Here is a 25,123-nt window from a genome sequence, read left to right on the forward strand (position 1 = left end):
TACTTGTTTTAATTGCCACATTAAAAAATGATGTTTTATTAAAGAGTGATATTAGCTTTGCAAGCTGCATTTCTCACCCCCTTCCATGCCATCACTTACTCCTCTGCATAGTCACCAGTCTGATTAGCTTATAGTACTAGAGATTCATGGGGGCATAAATGACAAAAACCAGTCTAATAGCCCTTAAACGTTTCCAAAACAAATGCACGTTTGTAAATCATCATTGTGGATGGCAGCTGTCCATCTTCACATTGCTTCATTTTCAAAATGTATTTTGTCCCTCAAGGAAAAAGCAAAAGTTTTCCCTGGGTGGCTTTAAAGAAATTTAAATAAAATGCCAGAAATCTGCTTCCACCTTAAAAAAAGAAGCCCTTATACAGGAGGCAGCGATTCTTCTCTGAGAGTTCCCTCTGCAATATATGGGGGCATTATCTTAAAAAAAATTAAATAGAAGCTTGATTCCACTCCCTACCTTTCAGAATTTCCAATTTGCATGCAAACATATGCAGATTTAATCAGCAAAAACCTGTACAATAAATTGACAAAAGGCTTCTTTTAATCAGGAGGTAAAAAAAAGTTTATGGCAGATTTGATCTCTCTCTTTTTCTCTCCTTCTCCCCTAGCCACCTTCAGTTGGATCTTTTTAAAATTTGAAGCATAAAGCAGTAAAGAGAGATATATTGGTGATTATTGGTTCAGTTGGACCCAAATTTATTTACTCATTTATTGTCCCACCTTTCAACTCCAAGGAGCTGAACATGGTGTACACTGTTTTCACCCTCCTTGTTTTTTTATCCTCACAACATCCCTTTGAGGTAGGTTAGGCTGAGTGAGCTTCACACCTGAGTGGGGATTTCAATCCTGGCCAACCCAGATCAAATTCCAGCACTCTAGCCAATACAGCATCCCTAAGGAACATTCATTCCATGCACCGCAACATCTACAATGGAGGTGAAAGGGGCAGAAGCCTCAGTGGCTCAGTGCTGATTCTTTCCCCTGGCTTTGTGAGGGCGTGGGGTGGGAAAATGACACCCATATACTCACCTACAATACCAAAACCAAACCAAAACAGAGCTCATAAACATTACAAGTTTGTTACTGTAGTTAACCTGCTTTTAAGCTAATACAGTGTATATAAAAATGTGTTCCAAATACCGTTAAATTTGCCCATGTGTGACAGATGTGCCCAGTAAGGAGCACAACTTGCTACCTGGTCCGTGGCAGCTCTGGCCTCTGGGCTATTCTGGCTCCACTATCTAATCTCTGAAGACCAACGTACAATGCAAAAACACAGCTGCCCGCAAAATGCAACAAGGCTTATTTTGCTGATAGGAACTAAGCATCAAGACCACATCAATACTGACCTGTTGCCTAGATATAAGCTTCTGCCAGCGGGAGTGAGCCTTGAGGCTTGGTGCTTCTGTGTAGGAGTTGCCCTGGCTTCTTCCCTGGAATGGAATCTCTGCCTTGGGAGTATCTGCGGTTTGGTTTCTGGTGTAAACTACAGATAAAGGGAGGAAAACAGTTCCTCAATTAGAACTGCAGTGTAGATGATTCATGGCTGCCACATGAGGCTGAAGGTGCATTCCAAACTATGTGCTGCTGCTGCTATTATTATTTAATAATTTTATTACTTATGCCCCACTCATCAGGCTGGGTTGCCCCAGCCACTCTGGGCGACATACTGCACATACATAATAAAACATCAAACGTTTAAAACTTCGCGATACAGGACTGCCTTCTAAAAATTCTTTATAGTGTAGTTAATTTATCTCCTTGATATCTGATGGGAGGGCATTCCACAGGGAGGGTGAACAAAACGAATAAAACAAAAACCTAGGAACCAGAACCAGGGACCATGAAACCTGCTTTGTGTTTCCAAATTTAAGGAGGACACCCAATTTAGGGTTGTAGCCAACTAAGGTCTACGAAGACCCAGTGGAACTTAGTGGATCTATGTTAGCCATATGCATGAATTTCAGTGAGTCTTCTCTGAGCAGGAGTAAAGCACAAACACAAGTAACTTCTATTGCATTAGTCCTTCAATCAAAGCAGAACAAAGCAAGGTTACAAAATCTAAACCAGGTAACAGAATTTCCATAAACTTAAAAACGATAACTCTATTCACTATTTAAAAGTAGAGATTAATAAAAGTAATAATTAAGACTAATAAAATGAGAACATATTCCTATTGAAACATACTAAAACACATTTTAAGAAATAAAACACTTTACTTAGTATAAAACATAAATCTATATTAAGGTGTGTTTTTCATAATACTGGATGCAGCTGTTGGTTTGCTGCACCCAGCAAGTTGCTTCTGAGTCAAAAGTGGACAATTCCGTGCTAGGTAAAAACAAATAATCTGACCTAGCATAAGATAGCAACCTTGGTGTTAAAATGATGTGGCTTTAGAAAGTAAGTGTTACAGCTGCAAAGATCAAGTTAAAAGAAAAGAAAGGTTAACAATTAGATAAAATTAAGGGTGAGGATTTGCTGAACTAAATATTTGAAATTGGAATGCAGAAAGGGGAGGTATGAGGAGGTCGGTGAAGTAAGTTTTAAGAAAATAAGGGTTTGAAATTATACTTGTTTTTTTTCTTGTTTGTGTTCGATTTGTATTGTTTGATTATATAATTTGTGAAACTTTAATAAATATCTTATAAAAAAAGATAGCAACCTTGGTTCTTTCATTGGGCGACAGCTTTTCTCATCTGATTTACTTTCTTGCTCACTTTCCTTTGGCCACCACAGATTGTCCATGGTGAGTCCGAGGATGAGCAAGACTCTGTTGACTCCGGGGAAGATGAGGAAGACGGTGACGAGTCTGACTTGGTGAGCTGTTCCTCCTGTATGCCTTCCCACCTCAGTTTATGTGTGCAGCAAGAATGATGGTGAGGAACACCCATGCAAGGCTCAGCATTCTTCCTGATAATAACATTTAAAAACAAAACAAACATATTTTTTTTGACCCAGTTGCTCTGCCTGCTTTTATGGGTTTCAAACAATGTTTTCACCTTCTAAACAGTTCTGTATTACAATAAAAGTTTATTGATTTCTTGTTAGGCCTCAGCAGGGGTCTGCCCTTGCTTGCCAGATGCCAAGACAAGGGCGTGGTCCAGACAGGCATGGTCGAGGCTGGAGCAAGCAGGACAGAAGCAGGGGCTTGGTCCAAACAGGGACTATCCAGGGCCATCTTTCACGGGAGGCAAGGCAAGGCACGAGGAGTCTGCTGCTACTGTTGTTGCTGCTGCTGCTGTTGTTGTTGCTGCTGCTGCTGCTGCTGCTGTTGCTGCTGCTGCTGCTGCTCATAGTGACCTAAATTGCTCAGACTGAGAAGGGAAACCCCGTGGCAATGGCTTTTATCAGTCTCAGAGAGCCAGGATTGGCCTGTAGATGATCAGCTGATGCTTACTGCAGCCTAGGGGGTAGTTCCCTTGTACTGTGTCACTTAGACAGGTTTGTAGGAGAGGACTAGATGGCATAGCACCAGGGATGCAGGAGGTAAGGCTCTGGTTCCTGATGGCTGGGTGCTTCAATTCAAGACACAAATGCGCAGCATCACAGGCACTGCACTATACTGCCCCACACCATATGCACACTTTCCCCATGTGCTTTTCTTTCTCGTGTTTCAAATTCTGCTTTGGCCTTTGATTCAGCTCTTTTCCCTTTCTTCGCCTTCTTTGCTGATTTCAAGTGATGGGAGTTGCAGTGGAATCCCGAAGCATAAAGACTTTTGTTGGGTTTGAATACAGGGGGTCCCAGGTTTGAACGCTTGCTCTGACACAGAGCCTGTTTGGCTTGCATTGGGCAAGTTGCTGTACCTTGATAAAATCAGTGGTAAGGCATATTGGTAGATTGATTTGCAAAGATGAATATTGTCCTGCTTGCCTCAAGCCACAGTTTGCAGCTATATCTGAACCAGTCAACTGTGGTTTGGGTATGGATGTACGTCTCCAACAAAATACTGAGAATGCACTTCTCCATAAGATTTCCACAGTGCAATCTTATGCATGCTTCCTCAGAAATAAATTCCATTGTATTCATTGGGGCTTACTCTTAGGAAAGTGTGCACAATCTTGCAGCCTTGTTTCTCCAGTTAAGTTCTTCTCTTGATGTAGTGTTAATACAGGCACAAAATATATTTGCTACTCAGTGTTTGTAACAGATCTGAGATCTGTCAACTGATTAAAGAATTCTTAGTGAATCAGTAAGCTGCTTTTAACAATTATTAATTTGTGACCTTCTAAAAATTATGCACAATTAATATATTACCGAAACTGTTCATGGAAAGTTTTGCAGGAGAATATTAAAAATGAAACAGCATTAGTTTCCATGAGTTGTACACAAGTTGAACTGTTAAAATGTTCTCTTGTTGAACTGGTATTATGTTACCAGAATCTAATCCACTAGATACATATAGGCTTAACATTTCCAGTTCCGTGGTTTGAAGGATCAGACCTGAGACCAATCTTGGCTTACAGAACGGTTTAAACAAGCCCTCCAAACCAAGATGGCAAACCACAGTTTGTTCCTGGTTTAGAGGACTCACGGAAAGCAGACTTTACTGGTTCTGGTGTATCTGTAAACTATGGTTTGATTAAATCCTTAAATTATTAATTAATCACTGAGTAAGTGATGGGAAGAGACAGCGCACAAACACAGGGCTTGTTTCTTGTCCTCCTAACCACAGCTGAATGATCTCCAGGAATTTTGTTTGATCTCCCCCCCCCCTTTGTGTTGAATGTGCTGATTAATTGAGTGGTGGGGTGGATTTTCGTCTGGTATTAATAGTCTTGTTGATTTTAATCAGTGAACTCCTTCAGCCTTCCTGGCTTAGTGAAATGCACATGTATGAGGGCTCCCAGAATGCAGTTTTCAGCCACTTTGCTCTGGACCTTTTTATTGTTGCACTTTGCTGAGTCAATCCAAGGTTTGGCTTAACAGGTCTCCTGAACCTGGGACTTGTGGTTAAGCGCTCGCTTCTCAAGAAAAAAAACTTGGCTGCAGCTCATGATTAGCAAGCCAGAGACCTTAGCCAAGCCATGGCTTGGCTCAACATGACATGGGAACCTGAAAGGAGCAGAGAGGTGCAGAACCAGAAGGGTGTGGTTGAAAAGGAGATGTGCCCTGGGGAGAGTCTCAGGGGCCAGAGGAAGAGGCTTGGAGGGCCACATGCAGACCCCAGGCCTAAGATTTGCCACCCTTCATTTAAGCATCAAAAGAAGTTGTAATCAGCCCATCCCGAAATATTTCGGCTTCAGTCCTGCACAGACCTGGGCTTTCTTTTTTAAAAAATCTGTTCAGTGGGACTTAAGTGCATATATAATTGTGCAACAGGATAACACCTTTTTCCCAGGAGTTAGCTGACAGACAGTTAAGGATTTTCTTTTTCACTCCTTTGGTTTAACCTTGTTTTAAACGGTTATAAATGCAGATAGGATACCTCCAGATACCATATTGTCTTACATTCAATGTAACCAAAAGACTTTATAATCTGAACAAAAAAAGAGAGACATTGCACATTCTTTTGCAATTCATGAAAATATTTAATAAAAATTATTATTAAAAAAATAATAAATGTAGATATGAGATAAACGTCCTATTTGCAAATTTTTGTCCCAATGGAGCAGATTCCTTTGCCCATGTTAAAACACCTCATGCTTGAATTTCTCTGGAAGGGCGAGTTTTGCCTATTAGTAAGTTGAGTCAGACTGTCCAGTATTGAAACCCTGCTGTACTGATGATCAGGCTGCAGCTGTAGCCTTCCTTTTCAGTACAAAGCCCAGTCTGTGCTCATAAATATGGGCAGGGATAAGCAGAGCATAGATTAGGATCTGCTGGAAAATAGCTGGGTGATCTGCAGTACAATAACAACAAGAGGTTCTCCTCTTACATTTTAAGACATTGTTATTTCAGTGTTCTTTTTGCCTGGGTGGTAACCATCTGGCCTGTTCCCGACATCATGATCCTGGCTTCTTAAACTGTGTTTGGGAAGTAATAGGTGCCTATGCACTCCTCTTTTGCTTACTGGCTTTAGTGCTGGGATCCTTGCTCAAACTTCATTTCCTCATTGCATTAAAACCAGGGATCTGTGGTCTAATGGTGGCTTGCCAGGATAAAAGATCCCTTTAGGTGAATCAACATTAAACCACAGTTTTGGGTATCAAGACTTAATTGAGAAGAGCAGTTAAAAGAGACATGGATCTAAATGCTGAAGGTGATAAGAGGTAAGTGAATGACCTTCATAAACCATGGTGCAACCCAGTATGGCCTGGTTGACACATCATGCTAAACCATAGCTTTGCGTGTATGCGCTATGCACAGGCACAAATGAGCCGCAGTGACTCCTGGGCTTAATCTCCTTTCCCCTCTCCTCCCACACACATACAAGGGGAGCAGTTCAGAATCTTTCTTTTCTGCTTTTGGTTAACTGCAGTTTGTTGTATTGTTTTGTTTGACAAATTGTGGTTAACATTTACTGCAGCTAGTTTAAAACAAGCCACTTTCAAACCGATGGTTTCTGAAGCAAGCTTTTGAAAATTAACCAATCTAAAAAAAAATTAATGTTAATCACAGTTCTGGGTCCCATTGTCTCGGCAACCTGGGGTTCACCAAAAATATGTGCATCTGAATTTTCTGGAGGCCCCCTGTGACTTATTCCTGCTCATGCACATTTTGCTAAATAATGAACACATGAAGACAGATTGTCTGGATTTGTTGCTCTTTGGTTTTGCTCCTTTCTTGTGCTTTGCTCACCAGCATTTTATTTGTAATGATTATATCTATCCTCTCTCTGTGATTACTTTTGATTGTTAGGTGCTTTATAAAGTTCTTTTTCAGCAGAAGAGTGGGGCAAAAAATGTTTTTAAAGAAACAAATATGCGGCTAGAAACTGGAAGTAAAATGCTTTTATACTATGCGCCTGCACTGAATAGTAAAGATTACATGATATAGTAAAGTGCAAAATAAGTGAGGTTGGGCAAAGTTGCCTACATCACATCATATGGATCAGGCCAGTGGCCCACCTAGTCCCAGCATCCTGTTCTCAAAGTGACCAGCCAGATGCCTCTGGTAAGCCCGCGCGAGCCTTACTTCTCCGGATCCATCACCATCCACTTCTCAGCCCAGGTAGATATTCTCCCAAACCACCTTGCAGTTAAAAATCTGAGCAATCATAAAGTTCCAAGAGAGTCTTCAGGTCCCTGACAGGTGGAGCTGATCTTCCCATCAAGAAGTCCCTGATAATATTCCGAAGGACCTCAAGATGCCACAGAAAGCAGTTTTAGAACTTAAGAAAAGCCCTGCTAAATCAGGCCAAAGGTCCACCTAGTCCACCATCTTGTTCCCACAGTGGCCAACCAGAGTTCCCCCTCCTGTGGTTTCTGGCAGCTGGTGAGAAGAGGCCTATTCTCTCCGACAGTGTAGGTAGAACATAGATGTCATGGCCAGTAGCCATCGGTAGCATTAGGTTTCTCTTGGCAGAGAAGTTGGGTTGTCTGGAGACACACAGGTTTAGCTAAAAAGGAAGCAGAACACAGAAATGAGTCTGAGACTAATTTCTTTCCAAGCTTGCGGATCTCTCTGTACTACCTTGGCGTATGTGGTGGCAGCTCTGTGGTATTTTCATGGAAGGAGCTATATTACGCAACACAAGACATGCCAGTCTTTGTGGCTGACCTAAAAATGGTGAAGGGAGAGGCAAGTTCAATAATAATAATAATAATAATAATAATAATAATAATAATAATAATTCAATATGAATATTGAATACAGTCAGGCCAACGACCAGCTGAATGAAGCTCCAAGACCACCGTGTGGTCCATGGGCCACAGCTCAGGAACCCCTGATCTAGGCAAGAGTCAAGAAGCTCAAGCTTTCATATTGCCCCTGGTGGGTAGGGGGGAGAGTAGAGGATTGTATTTCTGAAATACGTTGGGCTTTTTAAAAACTCAGGTGCTTTTGAGAGCATTGCCTCTCTCCTGTTGCCTACTAATCACAAAGAAAGGTGAAGAGCATAGCTTAGGATCAGTCAGGCCACTGCTTTCCTGAAGCAGATGCCTCCTGTGGTTTTTGCAGAGTTCGGAATCCAGCCTCAAGAAGAAGGTGATGAAGAAGAAAGGCAAGATGGAGAGTCCCTGGCTGAAACCCACCCGGAAGAGGAGGCGGAGGAGTAAAAAGAAACAAGCTGGTGCATTGGGTAACAGGATCAAATGTGTCTTATTTTCTATCCCTTCACCCCAGTAGTTTTTGTTCAGTGGAGACTGAGGCCCCAGTCATACTATACATTTAAAGTAGCATCATACCACTTTAAACAGCCATGGCTTCTCCCCCAAAATATTCCTTTGAACTGCACTTTATTAAGGGCGCTGAGAGTTGTTAGGAGACTCCCTATTCCCACCAAAGAGCAGTTTTAACAATCCATTCCTCTTCCCAGGTAACTTGGAATTGTAGCTCTGTGATGGGAACAACTCTCCTCTGCCTCCTTTACAAACTACAACTCCCGGGATTCTTTGTGGGAAGCCATGACTGTTTAAAGTGATGTGATGTGGCTATAAGTGCATAGCACAGATGGGGGCTGAGCAGGTTCTTTCCTCCTTCTTTTCCCTTGCAGTGGGAGCACAAGCAGATTGTACCTTCACTTGGCTTAGGATAGGGGATCCAAAACTGAGACCACAGAGCCATCATGAGGAATGCCACCTGACTCCTCAGTTTCCAGCCAAGATGCAGGAGTAGTAATGTTCAGAAGAAGTAGGGGTCCAATTTGGAATGATGAGATAAGACTCAGCCCCTTCCCATTTGCCATTTCTCCCGGCCCCAACACTTCAAAGGTGGCTTTCTAAGCAAAGTAGTTGCTGTTCTGGGACTTGCGCTTAGGAGCCAGGGGGTCTACTTTTTCCTTCTTTTTAAGGAACCTAGGAAGCTGCCTTGTATTGAGTCAGACCAATGGTCCATCAACCTTGGTATTGTTGCCTACAAAGACTGGCAGTGGCTGTACAGCATTTGATACAGGGAGTGTTTCCCAGTCCTAACTAGACATGCCAGGGATTGAACCTGGAACCTTCTGTGTGCAAAGCAGAAGCTGTTCCATTGAGCTAAGATTTTTGCTTCCCAAATAGTGTTGCTTTGACTTTCCTCTCCTGGGCTGAGAAGGGCAACTGGTGTGTCCGGCAAACCTTTGCTTATAGAGAAATAATTGGAAGAGGTAGTATCCTCCATGGGTGAGGGCAATACTCTTCTCCCAAGAGGCTCAAGATCTTACAGGGCTTAGGGGAAAAGTTCTGCAGGCCCTCCTCTTATCCTTGCACCAATGCTTGGTAAAAACCGCTTTGGTCGTTCAGTATCTGATCGGTGACCCTCAAGTAGCTGAGAGCATTTATTCCCTCCTCATACTGGCTCTTGGATAGTGACACGATTTTAGGAGAAAGAAGAGGCTTTAAAAAAACCCTGCAGGGTTAATGTCTGGCTCTAGATCTCCTGAGTGACTAGGCTGGCATTGTGCTTTGTTGGAGGGAGGAGGGCAAAATATTTTGGGGTGAGGAGGGGAGTGTGTGTGTGTGTGTGTGTGTGTGTGCACTTGTCTCTTGGAAGGAGCAAATAGGAAAAAGAGGCATGAACTAAATCCCTGCTAGAGGTTCTCACATTCGTTTTCATTAGCAAACCCTGCTTTGCTCATTGAGAAGCTGTACAATTGGCTCCTTTTTTTTCTTTTTTCTTTTGCCTTGAGCCAGATGTCTCCTGTCCCCTTCATCTTGTTTTCTACACCATTGGGTCTCTTTTTAAGCATTGCTGAGATCTAAAGCCCTTTTGCATTAGGGTGTGTAGGGTGAGTCAAGGCAAGCCCAGGTCCTTCTCCCTTCCTCTTTCTCATCCACGTTTCTGCTGCTAATGCAGTGCAGCAGCAGACAGATGTGTCTGAAAGGGAGGACCTCTCCTCCTGGTAGCTGGCACCTTTTTTCCCCTCTCCCAAAAAACAGTGCAAGGGTGGGGTGAAATCTGCCTTATTCAGGCAGAGAGAGTAGGAAGAAGGGCTGAAAAGATCAATTGGCCCAGTTGTTGCATTTTAATTATTCTATTAGCATCTGTATTTGCTAGAGATCCATCAGCCTGTAGCCTGCATACAGTCTGCTAGAGATGAATGTGGCCTTTTAAGAGAGAGAGGGAGAGAGACACACACATACATGCATAGTTCTTTTCTTTGCTATATAAATATGTGTATATTTTAAACCCAGGTTCGGAAGCCTACAAGTCTTCCTTAGACAGTGGAGAAGGAACTGGGGTGGAGAATAACATGGAGTACATGGAAGTCTCTCTGGATTCCTTGGATCTCCGAGTGAAGGGAATTCTATCTTCGCAATCAGAAGGTGAGTGTCAGCGTTCTAAATATGGCCATGTACCATTTTGGTTCTTTGTTTCCTTGGATTTCATTTCTCTGTATTAAGATGATGCCCCCTGGTGGCTGCCAATATTGAGACTGAGAAGAGGCCAAAAAGGCATATCAGTGGATCAAATGGAGAGTGAGACTAGAGCAAGGGAGAGCAGCTAGTAGATCACCTTTGACCTAGCAGTGTGTGTGTGTGTGTGTGTATTTGTGTGGATACTGCAGGAAATAACGCTGATGGGAATATCCTGGGGAGCGTTAAGGCTTTAGAACACCTCTGGGTGCAGTTGTCATCTTAGACAATTTGACTAATCCCTGTGGCTTTGTCCCCTTGGTCGTGTCTTCGTTTTTTGCTTTCTATTTTCCCCTTGCCAAGAAAAGAAAAAAGAGTTGTTCTCCCCTTCCAGTTTCCTCCAGTGCTGCTCCCTGTTCTCAGGCAAGAGGCATGTGACAAAATTCCAGAAGGGCTCCTTCAGAGAAGTAGAAGGTGGCACACAGCTGACGCATGCCAGAGGACCGCTTTGTAGAGCAGATGGGAGATTCCTGGCAGTCTGGCTGGGGCGTTACTGAGCCACTGCTCAAGGCAGTCTGGCAATCCAGCCTTTTCATCTGGGCAGGAGCTGTGCCATTCCCGCTTAGTATTGGCTGGGTGCCACCTTTTGCATTTAAGAAGGTCCGTGGCTCTGTGATGTAGCACCTGCTTCTGGACCAGTGGGCTGAGTCTGCAGGAAGCAGTTTCCTATGTTCCAGAGGGCAGGACTTGGGTCAACAGGCTCAGATTACAAGTTCACAGCTCCAGTAGATAGGAATGCACTTGCTTGTGTCTCACAAAAAGGCCGCAGTGCCGCAGTAGAGCATCTGTTTTGCATGCCAAAAGTCCTGCATTCACTTCCCAGCAGGGCTAGGAGGCAGCCCATCTGAATTCCTGGTGAGCTGCTGTCAGTCAGTGTAGACAAAAAACAAGATGGACAAAAGGTCAATCTTGCAGGGTTTGTTTGGAGAAGTACAATGGCAGTGAGTAGAATATCTGCAGACCATGCAAGAGGGTTCCCAGTTCAATCCCCAGTACCTCCAGGTTGGGCAGGAAGAGAACCCTGTCTGAAATCCTGGAGAGCTGCTGCCAGTCAGTGTAAACAAGAGGTGGACCCAGGAGTCTGACTTGTTTATAAGGCAGCTTCCTATGTTCATAAGAATGTATGGATGGGTGCAGAATTCCATTTGGACCTTCACCCTTATGTTCCCCATGTTCTTGTGTTGATGATGGTGCTTGTTTGTAGCCTGTTCACCCAGTTAGTCTGCAGTAGGCTGAGCAGACTCTTCACGATGCATGCTCCACAGTGCTTTTATGCTTAAGAAAAGCGATTCAGAAAAATCTGCCCTCTCCTCTCCTCCCTCCTCCTCCTTCCTGCGGTTGTTACCTCTGGAGAGAAGCTTGATGAGACAAATAACATTGATTTCAAGAGAGGTGCTTGCACCAACACTGCGACCAGTACATTGATTTCAAGTGGCAGCTGTTGAAAACCTGATCCAGGAAATGATGGACCGGTTTAACAATTCATTTTTTTAATGGCCTCTGTATCATCCAATTGCAAACATAAAGAGTCCTCCAAAACAAATCTAGTTTTGAGCATTGTTCGGATTAGAAAAAAAACCCAAAATAAGATAAAAGGAAAAAGAAAGGCTGTATAAGAATGTAAGAAATAGTCTTGCTGGAGTGGGCCAAAGGGCCAGGATCCTGTTGTCTCACTGGCCAACCTGATGTCTCTGGGAAATCCGTAAGCAGGACCTGAGTTATCTCATGCTGGCACTGGAAACTCCGCATGGCTCTAGGCTTCTGCAGAGCATGAGACTGAGTCACCAGGCCTATTTTTATAGTGTAGGTGTGCTGCCTGCAGGGAATGCTGTAGCTCAGTGAATCATAGCTCATCTGCTTTGCATGCAGGAAGGCCCAGGTCGAATCCCCAGCATCCTCAGCACTGGGAACATTGGTTGTCTGAAACCCTGGAGATCTGCTGTCAACCAGTATAGACTGAGCTATATGCACCAATGGTTCTGTCTTGTTATAAGGCCACTGCATAATATAAGGCAACTTCAAAGCCAGCAAGCAGGGCCTGGTTTTTGCTCCCTTAACAACTGGTACGCAGGGGCATACTGCCTATGATAATGAGTGTAGTATGCAGGTATCAGGATTGTCAAGGCCCTTGACGAGCCTTATGCTTCATGTGTTTTTCTAAATTCCCTTTTAAGCCGTCGAAGCGGGTGGCCATCATTGCGTCTTGCAGGGAATTCAGTTCAATGGTGAATAGTGAAGGAGAATAGCTTTCCCCCCTGGGTTGCTTCAGGTATCCCGACTTTGATTGAAATAGGCTAGAGTTTGGAAGACTGTAGAGACTTAAGTGGAACCATAGAATTGTGGTATTGGAGGGGATCCCAAGGGTCATCTAGTCCAGCCCCCTGCAGTGCCAGAATATCAACTAATGCATACATGACAGATGGTCATCTAATCTCTGCTTAAAAGCCTCAGTCCAAGGAAGGAGAGTACACCCACCGTCTGAGGGAATCCATTCCACTGTTGAACAGTTCTTGCCATCAGAAAGTTCTTCCTGATCTTTAGTCACAATCACCTTTCTGTAGCATGATGCCATTTGTTTGTGTCCTACCCAGACTTGATTCCCCCCCCCCTTAGGGAGCTTATACACCTAATCCAAAAGAAGTGAGTGTGAATCCACACTGAGTGAGGCAGATTATGTACACCCATACATCTGTGTAGGTCAGAGCTGCTGTGCTAGGCTCTCCACAGGTGGGCCACTGTTGCTTATCACAAGGGAGAGACAGCAAGAAGGTTGGTGTTGTGCAGATTCACCAGCAAAAGCTCCAGATCGTCTCTGCCTGTTGCATTTGCACTGCCCTGTCCCCTCCTCTTCCTTCACTTAGTTTTATATATCATTTCCATCCTGGAGGTCTGGGAAGGACTGCCAGCCTGCCTATGTGAAGATGCAGGCTGGAAGAATTGCAAAGTGCTTGGGGTGTCTTGTCTATATGGGGCCTTCAGAATGTCAGACATTCTTACACAGCCTTGACCAGGCTTCCTCAACCTCAGCCCTCCAGATGTTTTTGGCCTACAACTCCCATGATCCCTAGCTAGCAGGACCAGTGGTCAGGGATGATGGGAATTGTAGTCCCAAAAAATCTGGAGGGCCGAGTTTGAGGAAGCCTGGCCGTGACCATAAATAAATAAATATAAAAATGAAGTTGCCAGCTAGTGACTGTTTACAGCCTGTGTTACCATTGTGCAGAGGTTTCCCTCCCTTCTCAGTCTCCTTATGTGGATTGCAGGAGAGTTGGGTGGTTTACTTACTCTTTGTGTGTGTTGCTTTTTCCTGCAGGTCTTTCCAATGGCCCTGAAGCAATGGAAACAGACAGCCTTCAGGAAGCGCCTCTCTGTAGCTGTCGAATGGAAACTCCCAAAAGCCGGGAGATCACCACACTAGCCAATAACCAGTGCATGGCAACTGAGAGTGTGGACAAGGAGGTGGTGTCACCCTTCTCTCTCTCTTTTTCTGTTGATCATTGTAGTTGGCACATGGCACCCTCCATTGGAGCGTCATCTCTGCTTGGCAAGGGACCTGGTTGGCATGTCCTACAAAGGCACATGCTAATCTCCTCCCCTTCCTCAAAATAACTAGTGCTTTGCTACACACAGACTTGAAAACAGTCCATACATGGGGCTTCTTTCTTGCTCAGGTTCTGAAGTGTGCAGCTCATCCGCAAGGACCAGGGTGGGTGGGATCCCAGGCAGAGAGAGGGCATTGAAGTCTGGAAGAGAGGTAACTATTTATTGGAGATGGAAGCAGTCCATAATATCCAGAGATAAGCCCTGCCAGAGCTGGCTAAAGTGCCTTCTAGTCCGTTCCGGCCAGATGCCCCAGATGGAAAGCCTTGCAAACAGGACCTGAGTGCAACAGCACTCTCCCTACCTCCAGTCTCCAATAAACTATTCAGAGGCCCCTCCAGCAGTGCAGGTATTACACAGGGACAGAGAAATCTGCCTTATATGATCAGATCATTCATCCATTTAGCTGAGTATTGTCTACACCAGGCATAGGCAAACTCGGCCCTCCAGATATTCTGGGACTACAACTCCCATCATCCCTGACCACTGGTCCTGTTAGCTAGGGATGATGGGAGTTGTAGTCCCAAAACATATGGAGGGCCGAGTTTGCCTATGCCTGGTCTACACTGACTACCAGCGGCTTTGCAGGATTCAGGCATGGAATCATTCCCAGGCCTACGTGGAGATGTTAGATTGAACCCGGGACCTTTTGCATACTTGCTTACTAGGGTGTTGAGAACAGAAACCTTCCTGCACAGAGGTAGCTAATGCTTTAGCTCACTCTTAAGAGCACGAGACACGCCTCTTTGCTGGAATTTGCTGTTTTGTTTTGCCTAATAATAATAATAATAATAATACTTCCCATGTTTTGTGCATGGGTGCATAACCAAAGCACAACAAATTAAGTTGGGGTGGAATGTGGATGCCTTGGTTTCTTCTGAATACCTTACACTTTTCACAAAGTTCCAGGTGAAATAATTGTGGTTTGCACAGGGATTGTCTCCCCAACCCCCAGATCTTGCATATGTCCTATGCTTGTGTTTCCCACCTCCCCCCCCCACTCTTTCCCTTTCTAGTGCTGTCTCTGATGAGCTCCGCTGCCACTGGCTGTTCTGTGGCCCAGTAAAGTTCTCTGATGCTGCTGCAGACTGCATGCCAACAGCTGCCACCCCGTAGTTTCTCAATTAGCCACCGCTGGGGGAGCCAAGATCTAATGAGTGCCTGTGGTCAAGGAGATAACTGGCAGATTCTTCTCCTGCTACTATGGCTTCGATGGCATCTCCTCAGAACTGATAAACAGGGCCAAAGAGTTAGGCTGGGTGCTTTCTCGGATCTGTGTTTGGGAAGAAGGGTGGCTGTGTTCTACCTCTACTGCTAAAGAGAGGGTGCCTCTGAATGCCAGTTGCATATGTAGAGAGTGTTGTTGTGCTCAGGCCCTTTTGGGGGGCTTCCTATAGGCATCCAGTTTTCCATTGTAAAAGCAGGACACTGGGCTACATGGCTCTTTCTCTTCTTAACAGCCTTAAGGAGTTCCAGTTCTAATCCCTGATGGATGAAGTCCAGATTCTAATCGCTTTTGTGTACTTAGGAGGAGTGGAGAATAAAGGATTGTTACGTTCTTATGAATGCAAGTTACATCTTTTCCTCCCCCCCCCATATTTTATTAGCCATAACTTCCCACCTTAAAATAGGGTGTTTCCAGGGGGCACGATATGTTCAAACAGAGTGGACAGGAAAACACAGAGGGTTTTTGGAAGCCCAAGTGCAGGTGCCCTTCTTGTACAATTTCAGGCATATTAATGTTCAGGAAGGAAGTGCTAGGGCTGGTTCATGTGTGCACAGCCTTCACAACAGGTACAAGAGAAAACTGCTCTTAAGGGAAGGGCTGTGATTCAGTGGTAGAGCATCTGCTTTGCCTATAGGGTCTGATCCCAGGTATGGCTGGGAGAGACCCCTGCCTAGAACCCTGAAGAGCTGCTGTAGGCAGTAGATGAATGAATGCTCTGGCTCTGTATGAGGAAACATCCAATGTTCCAGAGGGTAGGACCAGGCATCTCCAGGTAGGACTATGAGAGATTCCTGTCTGAAACCCTGGAGAGCAGTTACTGGCCAGCATAGTCTTGAGTCTACATAAGCTTCCTGTGTTCCTGACATCAAGTGATGACTTGCATGAGCGATTAGGCTATAACAGACTGTTTTGAATTTGAGCTCACATGTTCAGGTGCCAGACATCAAATGTAGAGAAATGAAGTGATGTGCAGTGTACAGTCCTGATTGCCTCAACTCAAAAGAAGATACTGTAGAGTTGGGAAATGTTCAGGAAAGGGCAACCAAAGTGATCAAGGGAATGGAGTGAAAAGGGACTTTTTAATTTTGATTAAAGGCAAAGTAAGAGGTGACATGATGGAAGGCGAGTAAAGATTAAAGATGGATTAAAGGCGAGTAAGAGGTGACATGATGGAAGCCATCCCACCCCACCCTCATCAATTAGGAAAAAGGCAGCTACATCAGTCACCACTGCACTCACTCACAGAGCGAAGCTCTTTGCTCCTTTCCCTTGTTTAGAATGGGAGGGAGGATGTGTGCCCAGACTTGGCCCCCAGTGAAATGTGAGCATGTTTAACAGGATGTTCAGTTCAGGAAAGGCAGGGCCAATGCGAACAGAAATGGGGGGGATAAATGGTGAGGCCTTTTGCAGGTGCCATAAGGAGGTACTGGCAGACACACTTGTTCCTGCAGGTGCTGCTTGGGCACGTCTTGGTGCAACGCACCTCTTCTTTAAACAGGACTGAGCAAGAAGTGGAAGACGTTGCTCCCACGTGGCTTGCCTTTGGTGATTCTGGAACTGTGTTTAGTCCTCGTCCTACAGCCATGTGCCAAAGAGAGTAAAGTGGAACATTTCTCGTGCTGATATGAAGTATTAAGCTGCTTGGTGTGCATGTCTTTGAAATGGGGGCTTTCAGTTCAGTCAGTTCAGTGTGTGAACTCTCAATGCACAGCACAGCATAGCAGAGAAGAAGAGTTTGTGTCCCCCCTCTGGTGCACTCTCCAAGAATGACGTCTTTTCCTCCTCCAGCTAAGCCGTTGCACAAGCCAGGTGCTGAAATATGAGCTGATGCGCCCTTCTAACAAAGTCCAGTTCTTGGTACTTTGTGAGGACCACAGAGGGAGGATGGTGAAGCATCAGTGCTGCCCCGGTTGTGGCTTCTTTTGCACTGCGGTAAGTTTCTCTTTTGGGCCAGAGGGTTGGTGGGCCAGGGGTGGTTTGTGCTGGGCTGGCAGGAGAAGAATGACAGTGGCCTTTGTAGGAAAGGGCACTTTGCTCCCCATTTTGTTGCATTCTTTAAAGAGGACAAAAAGAATTATTGAAATGCAGGCAAGGTAAAAAAGCTATGTGGCAGTTGTGGGGAGCCTGTGACCCTCCAGGTTCTGCTGGATTACCACTTCCACCAGGCCCAAGCAGCATGGCCAGTGGTCAGGCATGACGGGAGCTGAAGTCCAATGGTGTGTGGAGGGTCACAGGCTCCCCATCCCTTCTCTGCGGTATGGGTTTGCAAACTCTATTGTAGGAATGTAGGACTCAGTCAAACCAAGAATCAGTCTAGCTCAGTATTGCCTACAGCAGGGATAGCCATTACGGTGCGTCACAGATACTGTTGGACTACAACTCCGATTGTCACTGAGCATTGCCTGTGCTGACTGGGACTGATGGGAGTTGTAGTTTAGCAACATCTGGAGGTTACTACATGCTGCTTCTGATCTGGCAGTGACTTTCCAGGATTTCATATGATGTATGAGCAAGTTCTCTTAAAACACAGGTTCAAAACCTCCCCTAGTTGTAGGAGATCGTTGATCTCTGAGGTTGCTGCATTCTTTAATGTGGTGGTGGGGTTGGGGTGGCAGGAGGGGCACACACTAATGCAGGTTTGGAGAACCTTTTGCTGGACTGCAGCTCTCACCATCCCTGACCACTGACCATACTGGCTGGAAGTCCATTAGCATCTGGAAGTCTAGACCTTACCTATCCTTGACCTTTGAGTGATGGAGGGCTGTCCCTCAGCTCACTGTGGAACTACAAGCAGAGCTCACTGTAGAACTACAAGCCACCTGTTTGGGGATGGTCTGAATCTTTGGATTTCCTGCATCCAAGGGGAAGTTTGACTAGAAGCCCTGCCTCTATTGTGTCATATGACTCTTTTCTAGCTTTCAATCTGACAATCCTACAGCCCACACAATATTTCTTTCTGGCTCAGGGTGAATTTTTCACCATTGCCGTAAGAGATGCAGGAAGCTGTGGGCCAACCACTCTCATCATCCCTGATAATTGGCCATGCTGGCTGGCGATGGTTGGAGTTCGTTGGAGCCCAGCAATGCCTGGAGGACATTTCCTGCCCTATTGAAATCAAAGGGTGGCATCCAGCGATACTTGTCAATTCATCGAAAATAATGAGCCTGTGTTACTCGTGTCAATAAATGTCAGTGAATCAGCTTTGGATGAAAGCCAAAACTTTGTGTAGGATAGAGGCTTTGATTTGTGGCACTGACCACATCATGACAAGGAATAGGGCATCTAGTTGTCTCTGTTGCAGGGTTAGGGAACTTGTGTCCCCCTGAATATTGTTAAGAGACTCCGGCTCCCACCATCCCTGACTATTGGCCAAGCTGACTATGGCCCATGGGTGTTGGAGTCCAGCGGCACCTGGAGGTCACCGGGTTCCCCATCCCTGCTTTTACAAGGCAGCTCCCTCTCTCAGAAGGGAATAACTCAGTGCTAAGTAGACCTGTTGGCCACTGTGGGAACAGAACTTGATGGGTCTTTGGCCTGATCCAGCTGGGCCCTTCTTACATTCTACCTCCGCTATTGCAGGCACTATGGCTCGGGAGGCCAAGTAGGGAGTGCTGTTGCGCTCGGGTCTTGCTTGCAGGCTTCCCACTGGGGCATCTGGTTGGCCACTGTGAGAACAGGATGCTGGGACCACCCAGGTGAGCCTTCGGTTTGATCCAGCAGGGCTCTTCTTAAGGTCTTCTGTAAAAACTGCAATCAAAGTACGATACTCTCCAGCAGGTAGAGGTTGAAAAGCCTCAGCCAAAGGTGAAGCACCACTTGGAGATGTGTAACTCATGGATATTCCTTCTTTGCATTGTGTCTCTTTTCTTTAACCAGGGCACTTTCATGGAGTGCCAGCCAGAAAGCAGCGTCTCCCACCGGTTCCACAGGGATTGTGCCTCCCAGGTCAAAGGCATGAGCTACTGCCCACACTGTGGGGAAGAGGCCTCGAAGGCCAAAGAAGTGACTATAGCAAAGGCGGACACAACCTCCACGCTTCCGCTGAGCTACGAGCTGAAGAAACCTGGGACTTCCGAGGGGAGGGCAGACACGACAACCGGAAGGTGAGTCCAGAGGGTGGCGGTGCTGAGCATGTGTTGGGGCCCACTGCCCACCTCCCCAGCCATGCTCAGCATTGTTGTTCCTTTCTGTTCATTTTCACTCTTTCAAGAATGAGAGGGGTAGGGGGGGTCTCAGGTCCAGGGCAAAATGTTCCCTGGTACCTGCTGCGTGACACACGTCCTCACCAGCCCTACTGTACACCCTCCTTGAGTGTTTCTTCCCTTGCTGGAATGTGTGCTTGAGCTCTGTCCGAATGAAAGACAGAGAGGAGTGTTTTTTGTGTATGTGTTTTTTATGGTGAGGGTGCGTAGAAGCAAGCCGACTGTGCGAAGCTAACAATGTGCACTTTTTTGCCCCCCACCAATTTTGCCTCTGGCCCCGCTGGCACATGGCCCCTGGAAGGTTGCCCAGGTTGGAATGTGGCCCTTTGGGGTGGAGAAGGTTCCTCACCCCAGGTCTGCTTTGTGAAGTGCTACCCTGTTTGGTATGCCTTGCCTTGCTGCTCACAGCCAAGGTTGCAACAGCTGGCAGCCGTCCACAGAATCCACTTGCAAAGCTGTGACCTCAAATGCCATCCTCTCTCTGGCCATTAAGTCTCCCGTAGGATGCGCTATGCACTTGGCTCTCTTGGAATGCATCACTTCATCCTGTAGGAAAGCAGGTTGCATTATAAACTCAAGCTTGGCAAATCACAGGGAGAAGAACTATGTGCTTCTGCCTCACATGTTAACTTTCTGCTGTGAGAGTTACTATTTTTTAATAGTGAGGGCTGGATCTAGGTAAGCTGCTTCTCCTACCTGCAGCCTGAAGGGAAGCAATCCAGTGAGGGCTGTACTGTCCATGTTCTCTGCCTTTCTGCTAAAAAGAGCTAGACCACACAGTGAATGGAGAGAAGGATTTTAGGTGGAGTGGTTACAAAACAATGGTGTGATGCTACTGAGTATTTGCTAACTATTTGCCTTTAAACCCTACATCTTTTTCCTTGCTTGATGCAAAATGTGAGAGTGTTATTAATGGTTTGTGAAGTGTGCATTTAACAGAGAAAGCATCCTCATACTGAGTCATCACTGGCCCATCCAGCTCAGGATTGCCCACACTGACTGGCAGCAGCCTTCCTGGTTTCTAGGGATGGAACCAGGGACTGAGCGAGGGACCTTCTGTTGTTGTTTTTTTGTTTTTTTAAATATATTTATTAGAATTTCCAATTATTACAAACAAAAAGAAAAAAGCAAACATAAAAAACAAAAAACATAAATTTCCCAACTTATTTTCTATAACATATTTCCCCGACCTCCTCATACCTCCCCTTCTTGTATATCCAGTTTCAATTATTTATACAGCAAATCCTTGTCTCAAAGCATTACAGCTTGAAAAGAAAAGAAAAAGAAAACACCTTATTTTCTCTTCCACATCTTAGATTATTATAACTTCAAATAAAAGAAACCATTTTATCAAGTTCCTTTTGCCATTACAGCTAGAAACCACTTAATTTCAATCCAACATCATTCAGCATTCCTTAATTTTACAATATTTTTGTAAATAGTCCTTGAATTTTTTCCAATCTTCTTCTGCCGACTCTTCTCCCTGGTCACGGATTCTGCCAGTCATTTCTACCAGTCCCATACAGTCAATCAGCTTCATCTGCCATTCTTCCAAAGTGGGCAAATCTTGCATCTTCCAATACTTTGCAATAAGTATTCTTGCTGCTGTCGTTGCATACATAAAAAAAGTTCTATCCTTCTTTAACACTGATTGGCCGACAATGCCCAATGAGCGAGGGACCTTCTGAATGCAAAGCAGATGCTCGTCTTGCCCCTTATATTTACTGAATTGATTCCTGCTGTCTTCAGGTTAGATTCTTCTGCAGATACCATCTTATCAGAAAGTCCATTCCACACAATGCAGGAAGGCGGCCTTTTGTGCTCCCTTAAAATACACAAGGAGCTGCCTTATTCTAAGTCGAAACCATTGGTGCACGTAGCTCAGTGTACTGACTGGCAGTGGCTCCCTAGGGCAGCCTTTCTCAACCTATGGGTCCCCAGATGTTGTTGAACTACAACTCCCATCACCCCTAGCTAGCAAGGCCAGAGCTAAGGGATGATGGGAGTTGTAGTCCAACAACATCTGGGGACCCACAGGTTGAGAATCGCTGCTCTAGGGTTTTTGGACAGGGAGTGTTTCCCAGCCCCATGTAGAGCTGCCTGGGATTGACCCTGAGACCTTCTGCATTCATTCATTCATTCATTTATTTCATAAAATTTATATACCACTTAACTCTGAAAAATCTCAAAGTGGTTTTCAAAAGACAAGACAGTAAAACCAAGAAAAACTCACAACCATGCTTTAGAACATGCAAAGGTTAAAGTATTGAAACAGATAAAATCACCTGAGCTTTTCTAAGCCACCTGGGTAGGCTTGTATAAGCAGGAATGTTTTTAGCAGGTGCCAGGAAGAGAACAGTGAAGGCACCTGCTTGATCTCAACAGGACGGGAGTTCCAAAGTGTAGGTGCTGCCATACAAACAATCAAATGCTTACAAATGTGGAAAAGGTGTTATGCGGCACCTGTAGCTGTGCCAGTTCCACCACTCACAGCAGTCAGGTGGGCACATGTGGGCTACCCACATCATGCAAAGCAAATGCTATGGTCCTCCCTTAACCCTTCCTCTTTTTTTGGTCACAGTGGGACTGGAGCACAGCTGTCTGAAGAAGTCCGGTCTGAGACTTCGTCTGCTGAGGGATTTGACTTGGCCGGGACATCTGCCTTTCCCAAACCTGCCCCAGCCTGTCTCTCCCAGGGACCAGTGAAAGAAACCCTGGAAAGCGCCTTGATCGCCCTAGATTCCGAAAAGTAAGAATGAGCTGGCTGTCAGCCCATGGGAATTGTCTTGGTAGTTTTTGTGGATGTTACCTGGGTGTGGGCCCAGTCAGTCTCTTGGAAGCCAGGACATATTTAGCAGTTACTTAGAGAAAGGCTTTTGGTGTGGCTTCTCCTGTTCTTTTCTTTTTTCTTTTAAAAATAATTTTGCTAAAGATTTTCACGAAGTACAAAAGATTGCACAATCTCTTTTTTGTTCAGATTATAACAAATTATAATATAACCATATAACAGATTATATGGTTACATTCAGTATAAGACTATGGTATCCGGGGGAGAGAGCGTGGAGGTTCTGTGGCAATGCATTCCTGTTCAGATACGACAGGTGCCTGCTACCTGCACTTACCAGAAAGAACTGAAGACATTTTTGTTCCAGTAGACTTTTCTAGCTGAATAAATCGGGTCTTTGCCAGAAGCACCTGCTCATTAGTGTTTTAGTCTTGTCTTTAAATGCATTTTTGTGTGTGCGTTTAACTGTTTGTGTGTGTGTGTGTGTGTGTGTGTGTGTGTGTGTGTAAACCTCCTTGAGACAATAGTTTAGAAGGCGATTAAAAAATCTGTGTTGTTAATAAATAATAATAACCAGCCTTTTGTATGTAGGACCATACTTGCCTAAATTCTTGTCACCAAATTCTGATAATTTATCAGGCAGTTAAGAAACCCAGTAACTGAGCTTAGCTAAAACAACAACAACAACAACTAGCAGAGCGTTATTTGCTCTTTTAACAAGAAATAAGCAAACAGAAATAGCCTTGGTTGACTTGTTGATGTTACATGGGTGTGGAACTGATCAGTCTATTTAGAAGCAGGATAATGAGCATAATGAACAAAGAGTTAAAAGAAGCAGAAAAAAAAGTTGACCATGCAAGTAGACCTCAGCCAACTGGGTGACTATGGTCATCTTTCAGTAGGGCAATACACCAGTCCTATACATTGGATTCACGTCAGTGTGGTGTGGACAATAACATGGGGGAGCCGAGTTCAAATCTCCACTCTGCCACCACTCTGCTCACTGGGTTACTTGGGGCCACTCACTGTCACGTCAGCATCCCTACCTCATAGAGTTGTTGTGAGGATTTTTTAAACTGGGGTGGGGGTGGGGGGGGGGTGAGAGGAGATGTTAAAAACTCTTCAGTAATACTAGTAATAACTGTTTCCTTTTGACAGACCCAAGAAATTACGGTTTCACTCAAAGCAGCTGTACTTCTCTGCCAGGCAAGGGGAGCTGCAAAAGGTTCTTCTCATGCTGGGTAAGTGATTCCCCCATGTTTTTCTTAACTGATGGATAACTCCCATCACATGGCAGAGGCGAGTTTTGCTCCTGCTGAGAATGTAGCCTTGATTGATGCCTTGGAGGAGGAAGGGACTGCACTTTAGAAGAAAGTATTTGCGCCAAGACTTCACCAGAAGGCTCATAGAAAGAAACCTCAGTTGAACCCCCTCCCAAAGTATTTAGTTATGTCAGGGCAATTATATCAGGGCTAAATAAGCGGATATATTGTTCTGCCTTGTGGTGGAGCAAGGCTCAACCAGGGTGTAGAATAAAAGTGGGGTTCAAGTAGGCCAGGCCAGTGTTCTGGTTGTGCTCTGGGGAACCCCGAGCTCTGTAGTTGCACCAGCAGCAAAAAGGCTGAACTGAAACCTTTCATAGCCGTAGCTTGCTTGCATTTCACCTGAACTGGGAAACCTACAGTTAACAGTGTTGGAAGAAGCCAGGATGTTTGGCCAGCTTCAAGGTACAGGCTAGTCTTCTTGCAAACCTTAGCTTACCAAATTTGGACAGCATGGGTATCCATAGAAAGCATAGCGGTGTAGTGGTTAGAGTGTTGGACTTGGTACCTGGGAGATGAGGGTTCACCTCCCCACTCAGCCATGAAACTTCTTGGACCAGTTGCCTAACCTACTTCCCAGGGTCCTTATGAAGATGAAACAGGGAGGGGGAGAAGTTTTTGTGCCATCTTGAGCTCCCTGGAAGACAGATGGGCTAGGAATGTAATAGCAAATAAATAAAATATAGCCAGTAGAAGGCTTCCAGGTAGATTGGTTGATTTACTTGTGTTTGTGGTCAAAAGAGTAATTCATATCTCTGCTTATTAAGCTAAGGTGTGATGATCCCAGGTGTGATATTTTCCTTTAGTGGGAAGCTGCCTCACAACCGTGGCAGAATCCTGAGCGAGAAAAAGGCTTTGCTGTCATCAGGACCGTCTCCTGTAGGTCACGAGACTATTTGGTATCCCAGCTGTGTAATGGGGCAATTCTGTTTGCCTATGGAGGCTTCCTGATAACCCCCTCCAGATAGCCAATATTATCAAGGAATCAGATACAATCTTGCTCCCGGTGCCCCATCAGAAACAGCCTTTCTATGACTCTGTTCCCCTTGACTTTACACTGTGGGCCTGTGTTTGTTCTGTAGTGGATGGGATCGATCCAAACTTCAAAATGGAACACCAGAACAAGAGAACTCCTCTCCACGCAGCAGCGGAGTCAGGACATATGGACGTTTGCCACATGCTGATCCAGGTTTATCCCAGTTTTTTAGTTGTTTTTTTTGGGGGGGTGTCAAAAGGGTGGTCAGTTTCCTTGTCACTGCTCCTGCCAGTGCATCTCTCTGCCAACTCCCACTGCAGAAGCCCCATCCCTGTCCAATAAACCAGTGGTTTCAGGTTTTCTATTCTTCCACTTAAACAGATACTGAGCCTGTTCTAGTTTAGAAGGAACGTATTGCGAAATCCTACTAGGGATGAGTCATGCTGATCTGGGACTTTAGTTAAGTGTGAATTGATAGGATGTTAAGGACCCCTCTGAGGTTTTCACAGGGTGTTTTGGCTGCCCTTTTAAAAGAGAGAATTAATTAACCTTTCAG

General features: G+C 45.1%; 1 protein-coding gene and 1 long non-coding RNA gene across 14 annotated transcripts in view; one reads left to right on the top strand and one right to left on the bottom strand.

Annotated features, from left to right (window-relative positions):
- Positions 1-2,811, bottom strand: part of LOC309524420 — a 28,407-nt gene extending 25,596 nt beyond the window's left edge. Inside the window, exons 1-2 of the long non-coding RNA XR_014215906.1 lie at positions 2,681-2,811; positions 1,365-2,388 (exon numbers count right to left, since the gene is read on the bottom strand). This is a non-coding gene — a long non-coding RNA (uncharacterized lncRNA). The remainder of the gene's footprint in view (positions 1-1,364; positions 2,389-2,680) is intronic.
- The window catches only part of EHMT1 (euchromatic histone lysine methyltransferase 1), a 151,962-nt gene that overhangs the window by 96,717 nt on the left and 30,122 nt on the right, over positions 1-25,123 (top strand). For 12 of the 13 annotated variants that reach the window (XM_082208781.1, XM_082208786.1, XM_082208792.1 and 9 more), the window contains 10 exons: positions 2,755-2,835; positions 3,067-3,213; positions 8,080-8,200; positions 10,233-10,364; positions 13,768-13,913; positions 17,071-17,214; positions 19,159-19,385; positions 22,066-22,233; positions 23,428-23,510; positions 24,674-24,780. In XM_082208781.1, the coding sequence (XP_082064907.1) occupies positions 2,755-2,835; positions 3,067-3,213; positions 8,080-8,200; positions 10,233-10,364; positions 13,768-13,913; positions 17,071-17,214; positions 19,159-19,385; positions 22,066-22,233; positions 23,428-23,510; positions 24,674-24,780 (1,356 nt within the window). The remainder of the gene's footprint in view (positions 1-2,754; positions 2,836-3,066; positions 3,214-8,079; positions 8,201-10,232; positions 10,365-13,767; positions 13,914-17,070; positions 17,215-19,158; positions 19,386-22,065; positions 22,234-23,427; positions 23,511-24,673; positions 24,781-25,123) is intronic. The other variant, XM_082208787.1, reaches the window with a different exon arrangement.

The sequence above is a fragment of the Podarcis vaucheri genome (genome assembly GCF_965113315.1).
Source record: "Podarcis vaucheri genome assembly, chromosome: Z".
NCBI classification, from domain to species: domain Eukaryota; kingdom Metazoa; phylum Chordata; class Lepidosauria; order Squamata; family Lacertidae; genus Podarcis; species Podarcis vaucheri.